Source organism: Temnothorax curvispinosus, unplaced genomic scaffold, assembly GCF_003070985.1.
Source record: "Temnothorax curvispinosus isolate PA1 unplaced genomic scaffold, ASM307098v1 QBEX01013022.1, whole genome shotgun sequence".
Taxonomy (NCBI): Eukaryota; Metazoa; Arthropoda; class Insecta; order Hymenoptera; family Formicidae; genus Temnothorax; species Temnothorax curvispinosus.
In genome coordinates, this window is record NW_020222802.1 from 1 (window position 1) to 8,401 (window position 8,401).

The 8,401-nt window shown below is 40.1% G+C and overlaps 2 protein-coding genes across 3 annotated transcripts; one reads left to right on the forward strand and one right to left on the reverse strand.

The window, feature by feature from the left end:
- Positions 1-2,656: 2,656 nt before the first annotated feature.
- LOC112463089 lies at positions 2,657-4,717 on the forward strand. The gene is made up of 3 exons (XM_025029270.1): positions 2,657-2,955; positions 3,475-3,689; positions 4,272-4,717. Exons 1-3 carry the CDS (start codon positions 2,657-2,659, stop codon positions 4,715-4,717), a joined length of 960 nt encoding a protein of 319 aa, XP_024885038.1.
- A 307-nt stretch (positions 4,718-5,024) lies between these two features.
- Positions 5,025-7,951, reverse strand: LOC112463088 (protein RMD5 homolog A). Of its 2 annotated transcripts, none has more exons than XM_025029269.1 (7): positions 7,736-7,951; positions 6,813-7,096; positions 6,591-6,728; positions 6,208-6,506; positions 6,029-6,131; positions 5,783-5,937; positions 5,025-5,688 (listed from the first exon to the last, which is right to left on the reverse strand). In XM_025029269.1, exons 1-7 carry the CDS (start codon positions 7,902-7,904, stop codon positions 5,625-5,627), a joined length of 1,212 nt encoding a protein of 403 aa, XP_024885037.1. In that variant the 5' UTR covers positions 7,905-7,951; the 3' UTR covers positions 5,025-5,624. The 2 variants fall into 2 exon arrangements, with proteins under 2 accessions (XP_024885037.1, XP_024885036.1); XM_025029268.1 differs by having other exon boundaries at positions 5,025-5,706.
- Positions 7,952-8,401: the final 450 nt, after the last annotated feature.

Here is an 8,401-nt window from a genome sequence, read left to right on the forward strand (position 1 = left end):
TCTCACCGCACAGGACACTCGCGAGAAACACTCGCGGATAATAAACTACAATCGCGCGCGGACTAATTTCATTAAAAGTCTTTCTCGCGCGATACTGTACGGCACTCCCGTTTAGAAAAGTCCTTTAGTCCGATTACTTGAACGGCACTCCCGAAGCAAACGCGACGAACCGGCTGCGGTTCGTTTATTCAATTAAATCGGCGAACGCGAGGGTACGTTAGCTTCCCCGTCTTTGGATTTTTATCCAAGCAGAACAAGAGTTTTGCTTGGGTAAAATCCTCGTACTGGGTACTAGGCCTTCCCACCTCGCCAAGGTCGTACCCGTGGGAAGGAAGTATCTTTACTCTGTAATATATAAAAGCAGCTAGGTAACAATTAATTTCTCATGCAAATTTGAAGGAGTCGCGACGCCGCGTGCTCCGCGTCGTGCGACGAAATATTCCAAGGTGTCGGCAACTTGGCGCGATACTATATACGCAAGTCGAGCGGACGGTTAACAAAGGCACGCACTTGGTTAATCGAAGATACGCTATTGAAATTAAATATCACACTCACTGCAGCACGTACGGTATCTTGCGATAGTAAAACCGCATTATTAATATGAACAACGAAGAATCGTGACTGCCGGCCGCTAATTTACGCGACGCGAGATATACGTACGGAGATTATGACGAAGCATTCACGAAACGGCGCCGCGATGTATCACGGCGTTCCGTTACTCGAATCACTCGATATACGACACTATCACTCAGCCCTCTTTTTCCCTACGGAGAGAATCGGGGATAAATCACACGACACGACAATTCCGGCACGCAGCATTCGAAGCACGACGCGAGATAAATGAATGCGCACATTCGCGATTCGCGAGTCCAGACATGGCGGGACGAGCGACTATCACCCGCGAATGTCACAGCGAAACTGCACATCGTTCATGCAATTGCCGTTTACATACCTTCGCGTACCTCGACGTCTCGAGTAAGCGATTCGCGCGACACGTTATTCATTCCGACAGACACCTCTTATACACTCGTAAATTGTTGAACACACACGGCGCGTACTCGCGTAGCAATTATTCCCGCGGCCTGCGAAACGAGGAAGCAGGCATGCCAATCGCTGAAACGAGTGCGTTCCGAAAACAGCACGAAGCACGGTGACGTCGGTGACGAGCGCGCGCGGAGCACAATCACTTCCTACCCGTGCGAAATCCCTCGGGAGAATGATAGCTGGAGTCACTCACGTAGGTAACAGTACTCCGAGCGTTGACGGAAGCAAGTGGCAAGTCCGCTCATTGTCAAAAGCAATGCCGAAAACACGCCGATTTTCGAGAGACGCAGTTTTCAAGTTCAACGGTCGCGCCGCTAGTACGGGTTGATGCGGACTGCGCGGTGCCTACACTGCTACTACGTCACCGTACCGTATCGATCCGCCGCGCCGGCCGCGGCGGCGCGGAGCGGCGGGACGTGATTGGCCAGATCAGGAGGCTCGACTCAACGCGCTCCACCTCTCGCCCGAGTCGCGTTTCTTGCTTACGTTTCAATTTATATTTTGAATATACATATATGTGAATCGCGCAGAAAGACACTCAATAAATAGCTTGAACGCTTCGATAAATAGCTCTCGTTAAGCGCGGGAATTAATCAATTGAGTGATTAAAGAGAACGATCGCGCGTTTATGGCGTTCTCACTTTAATTTGCTTGTCGCGGATCGCGAACGATCGCGAACGAGGGAGCGAGCTTGCTTCAAAGATGTATGAACATCGAGAAACAAGCTCAAATGTGCGTCCACAAATATATAATTCCGTTTTTTGCTAAAGAACAGGCACGTAATTCGCTCGTTCACGTAATTCGTCATAAATGTTTCAAATCTATTTGCCCGTTTGTTGCTTTATTCCTCATAATCTCTATTTTACAGAAAATTTACGTTAAATTGTATCTTTTTTATTTACTGATCGCGCATACTAGGTATAAAAAACGTTACTTGAAAATAAAGATACTTGAAAATTATAAAACGTTCTCTGTTGCTTGTTCCCCAAATATTATTCGTTTTGCTTAGAAAATTTTCCATAAACGAACCTATTGCTTCGTATTTCGTGCTCTGATCTTGCAGATTTATTAACAATAAAAAGAAAGAACGTTGTCAATTCGATCGTAGCGCTTTGAAATGGAATTATTGTTACGAAATTATTTTTTTTTTATAGCCAATACACTTTACGTTACAAATTCATAGCTGATAGAATTTAACATTAACTATAGACGAAGCGCGTGCCATTTATTCTCGACTATTATAAATATATTTTTAATAACAGGTATCAAATTTAATCTTTACATTTATTTGACATTACGCATCAGGATAATTTGAATAAAATCAATCGTAATAACCTCTGTCATTTAGTGAGTTGTCAAAACATGATTCTCGCACTGACAATTAACTCTCGCAGTAACGAATTGAGCCAAGCGAGAGAACCAATCAACATCGCGGAAAAGCGGCGACAATAAAACTTCAAAAACAAAAAAAAACAAAACAAAACCAAAACGGAAGCGCGTGCAATTTATCCCTGAGAATTCCGGGATCGGTAAATGTAAAATGTTTCCATTTGTCAGCGATATTTCTCGTGATTTATGTAATTGATCGAAAAAGAAAAAAAAACGAAACGCGATGGACGTCAGGCACGTCTCCTCGGCGGAAGTAGCGCCTGTCGCCTCGAACGATGCGCCTCAAAATTCGGAGTCCAGAAATTGGAAAATTCGCAAATGTCACTTGGAGAAACGCGACGACACGCGGAACGAAGCGGGCACGCAAGACGTTATCGGGAATATTCCCGCAATTTATATCGATACGTCGGACGAGGACGACGTGTCCGAAGGATTGTCGGGCGACGTCGAGCGAACGGAGACTCAACATTCGCCCGCGACAGATCCAGGATCATCCGCCGTCGACTGTGGAAAAGAATTCGCGTATTGTATTCTCTGTTGTAAATCTTGAAATTTTGAAAGAAATATTTCGAGGACAGAGAATCCACTCCCTCTCTTTTACGCGAAAATTACGGGGGTAGTGTTCCGCTTACGAAAACGAAAGCAATAAAGCAGATCTTTGCGTTTCGTAATATAAAGAGATAACAAGACATCGAATTAATTAAAAATTAATATTTTAGATCGATCGCAATTCAAAAAAGATCTTTCAGAGTTTGGCTCAGATTGACAATTAAAAAAACTATCTTAATTAAATTTATAAAAAGTTATAAAAATGATAAAAAAAAACTTATATTAATTAAATCTTTCTCAATCATTTCATCGCATATTTAACAACACTATTAAATGTGTACGAGGAATATAATTTATATAAAAGCAATTCACGTGTTGAAAAAGTGCTCGAGCAAAAGAGTATAAAAAATGTTAAGGTTTTTTTGCGATTTTAATATTTTCTTGGCCGTGGTAAAATTACAGTTTTACCAGATAGAAAATTATTCGCTTTAGATCTGCCCTTCATGAGCGCGCCCAGGAACTCTGGTCGGAGATGACGAGCCTTCGAGAAAAACTAAACAAGGAGGCAGCTCTCTGGAAAAGGGAGAAGGAGGAGTTTCATCTTCTACGCCAGAGAAGCGATGCCCTTGCGTTTGAAGAGGCAACCGCGGCCGCGCGGGCCGCAGCCGCGGCCTATGCCGTCGAATCGCCGCTCTCGAGCGACTTAGGTAACGATTTGCAATCATCGATATTTAATCAGTAGCTCGTACTCTTCAATTCACTCCTTCAGGTCTTGTAAAACGAGTGAATCGAGGAGTGAATTAAGGGGAACTGAGAAATTTATTTCAGAATAATTATAAATCCTTCATCAGTGAACAAATCTTTAGGGAACTTTAAAGTCTTATTTAACCCTCGAAAGCCACACTGGGGTCTCAAGAACTCTAACGAAATTTTGGAACTACGTTTAAAACTATCATTTTATTTTTTAATGCGAATTTTTTTGTATTAATTTTTTTTACAAATTCTGAGATTGCTATCATAATTCTCAGAAAAGTTATGATTAATTGGAGGGAAAAAAAACATTACAATATGTTGATTTTTTCGAAACTTATGAGCGAAAAATGGCTGAGGTTCTCCAGACTCCAGTGTAGCTTACACGTATGCAAAAAACAAGTGTGGCTTGCAAGAATTAAAATTATTAAATCTGAATTTGCATTTATGTTCCTTTCTTATATATTTCACTATCCGTTCGGTTTAATTCTCTATATCCAAAATTGATGATTAACATTTATGCGGTTTGTATTTACCAGGTAACATCGTTGATATTACGTCAGAGCAGAGCATCAGGGAACTCGCAATACTCGAGTACGAGAAGAATCTCGCCAAGTACCATGACCGGCACTCCGTCGAGCAAGCCGAGCAACGTTACAACTCGTACAAGCGTGTGCTCGTCGACGCCTACAGGCAGAAGTTGTCGGAGGTCGAGCGTCTCTGCGACGAGGAATTGGAGAACATACGACAGAACGCGAACTGCTTGCAGCCGTTCAAGGAGATCGCATCGCAGTGGTCCATCGATGAGAACGATCACGGTGATTCGCAGCGCGGTTGTGACAGTCCACCCGAGTCCGCAGAACCATCTAAAATCATCGAGACAAGTCTAAGCAACAATTGGTGTATATACGAAACACTCGACAACGAGGTCAACATGATCCCGGAAATTTTATCCGCCCGTTTTAAACGGGAAGAAGCAACATAAAGACATATAATTATTATTATTAACCCTTGGTTACACCTCTTTTTTGAACATTTCTAAAGGATATTTTTGAACATGATGCCACTCAAAAAGTTAATTTTTTATAATGAGAATATATTCTACAATGTTAAATTTAATTCTAGAATTTTTTGCGATTACTTAAACTGTTAGTTTTTGAACAGCATGCAGTTGTTTGAAAATTGATTGGGATCACTTTGAACCCAACGTGTGACCACCGAGGGTTAATATTATTTTGTAATTATACACTGCGTAGTTTTAGCAGGGAGGGAATAAATGTAAAAAACACATATTTACAAAATGATCTCTTCATTTAACTATAGCCAAGCCAGTACATACAATCGAAATGAGAAACGGATAACTTTACGAAAATCTTATAACAAATTTGTTAGGCATCGTTAAACATTCATGGCTCTTAAGTCATCACTCGCATAAAAAGCTGAAGTCACTTATACACTAGAGTAATATATATAAATTGTCTAACCAACAATATATAACTGTATAATTACAACTATCCCACGAATATTAAAACTATCACAGTTCCTCCGTTTTTCTTCAGATATTTCAGAACAGTTTCCTTGAAAAAGAAAAAAAAGACTGCGAATTGATTGCACTTATATCTGCATTTAAGTGAATGGTCGATCTTGATATTACGATGAACGGAAACAGTTTCAGTAATAGATTCTTGATGACAAATGTAAATATGGATTTACAATTCTCCGGTTATTGCATGTAACTTGTATTGTTCTTTTGCATTCGGTATAATTCGTTACAAAGAAACTGCAAAACTAACTCTTTTACATGTGTATATATTCCTTATACACACACACGCACACACACATATTACATATATATGTATATATTACTATATGTATAGGTAGTATATCACAGCTTAAAAGTAAATAAGTCTCGCATCCTCAGGATTCTGCTCCGCCGGGCAGTACGGGCATTTCAACCTGGAAATAAATTGATTTCTTTTAAAAAGTGACTTTAAATCAGCACTTAGGAAGCACCAATGTACTCCAGCCTCGCCGCATATGTAACACCTACTTATTTGCATTGGCGAGCTTGTTCAGCGCGTCTCGGGAAATTACGTGACCGCAAACCAGTTTCATCGGTGGATTGTTCTCTGTGCTTTGTTGCCTGAGTATGGGACAGGCAAAGACTGAATGATAACGGCTCTGCTTTCCCAGATCTATCTCGATCTGCAGACGAGAAGAAATCGATGTGTTTTGAATCTCAATATCTCTACACATTTATTTAAATATGTATGTGATTATGCGTCCTTGTACTTACGGGCAACTCATCTTTACCGCTCCAGATACCGGTGACCTGCCTCTGCTGCATGACTTGTTTGATATTTAATAGCGCAGGTAGCGCAGTGCATCCTGCGTTGATACTGCAATTGAACAAATCACGATGTTTTAGTCGCCCGTTAAATTCCTTTTAATTATGAGCAAGCAAGATGTACGTACCAAACAGATAATGGGCTATCCACGCTTAAACCTAGTAATGTACACGCTTCTTTAGTGAAAACGTCGTGTATCTCGAGCCATAAAGTTGGGTCTAATAAGTGACTGTAGGGAGACGATTGGATTCCATGCGGCAAGTACAATAACGTCCCCATTAGAGATTGTACTTCTTTCTCGTAACGTCCGACGAACTGTGTGAGATTTTGGCGGGCGTACAATATCGCTTCTCTCTGCTTGCTAGGGCCTTGTTGGACTAATCTTATAAAATGTAATCTGTGTAACTTGAACTCGAGAGAAGAATTCTGGAAAAAAAATGAAAAATTTATGACACGCACGTTATACGCCAATATAAAATGGACGATTTACATTTGCAAGTCGGAAATTACCTGTGCTAAAAGTGCTTCTCTGTGTTTCTTAGCCCAATCTAATGCCGGTTCAAGGTTTCTCTGTTTTAGACAATCTAATATATAATTCAATTCTGTGAATGGTTCCTTCCTGCCTTCGTCGGTTTTGATGCCAGCTTCCTGTAAATATTACCAATCGTGGTATTACACGCGATTAAGATAGAAAGAAAACAATGTAAAATAGATTTGGTAAAGGAAACTCACCACTGCTAATTCATCAGCAATGTCCAGCATCCCTTGGCGATAAAAGTGCTGGCAGATTATTTGATTCAGGAGGTGAGATTTCTCAGGCCCGGAAAACACATCTTCCCTGCTGGTACTTGCGAAATCGGCAATGAAATTTCTGTCTATCGCCTTACCTACCTTGGACACCGTACTGTGCAAATCGCGGTGGTCTGTCGCCAGTCTTTGTACAGTATCACGTACTTTTGTCATCGCTTGCTTTAACATCTGTACTTGACCAGCCGTTAGTTCTTGATTAGGTGGCGCTAATAAAAACATATTAAGCTTATATTTCGCAATCCAAATCGATTGTATATAAAAGTTCTATATGTAAAAGAATAAATATATAATTCTTTATTGAATTATATTCACAAATATTTGAATAAATAATAAACTTGTACATATATTATAAACCTTTTTCTTTTCATTGTATTACGCACATAAATATATATTTAAAAAATCTAATTATTAGTTTTAATATCAGTTGTATGTCTGACGTGTTTTTTTATTTCAGGGACAAGATAATTTGCGACAAACGCACGACAAGGCCTTATACCTTAGTATTGAAAAAATGTAGGGAGGTAAATAAATACAAAAAAAAAACATACTATTTGCATTTAATTGCTCATTATTATATTAAAAATGATGTTAAACACGTAGAACTAAGCTGTTAATAGCGTGCAATATGCAGAGCTTGGTTTACAGGTTAGTCGATTCCAAGAAATTAAACTGCGGCGCTACAGTTAATAAATAGAGCAATCAGTCTATCGGAAAATCGATTTGGTCCGTTAAGAATCGGAGAGCGTGAATAAGCCTTCGAAATCGCATGATTCGAACTAAAAACTACCCGTTAGCGATCAAGATCGGAGACAAAAATCTCGGGAAATGACTTCGACCCCGTTTACCTTCTTCCAGATCCTTTTTCAGGGACTGAATGTGATTTATCAGGTCGTGCAGCACTGTCTCCGCATGTTCGTTTATCGCACCGAATTTCGACAGAACTTTATCCACCTCGCGCTCAACGGCATTACACGCCTCCATTATTATTGTTGTATCACTTTTCGCGATTGACATTTGCACCGCGGAGCCGTGGAGAGACCGCAAACCATCCAAGATCCCAATCCCACTCTCCCAGGGATGTAATTAGGCCGAATATCTCATGTGACGTACGGACGACTCGTTAGGCGGCTCTCATTGGCTGTCGGTGCGCCACGGGCGTTTTTACAGTGACAATTTATCGCGTATATGCGATATCGCCTGCAACCGCCCAGGTAGCAATTAATGTCTAAAAAACATCATAAAGACATCTTTAAGATTTCTGGCAGCTTAAAGACATCTTTACGATGTCTTTTAGACATTAATGCTACCTGGGCAATTATACAGATTGTTTAAAAAATGGTCAAACGTTACAAGTCCATTAAATATGTTAGTAGAAAAATAATATATAAACATAATTTTACGAATAAATTCTTTCCATGTTAAAAATGTTATGAGTATATAGTAGCTTAATGAGAGGATTATAATATTTGAAATTAATAATCGAAAATTACGCGATTGTATTAAATGTATTT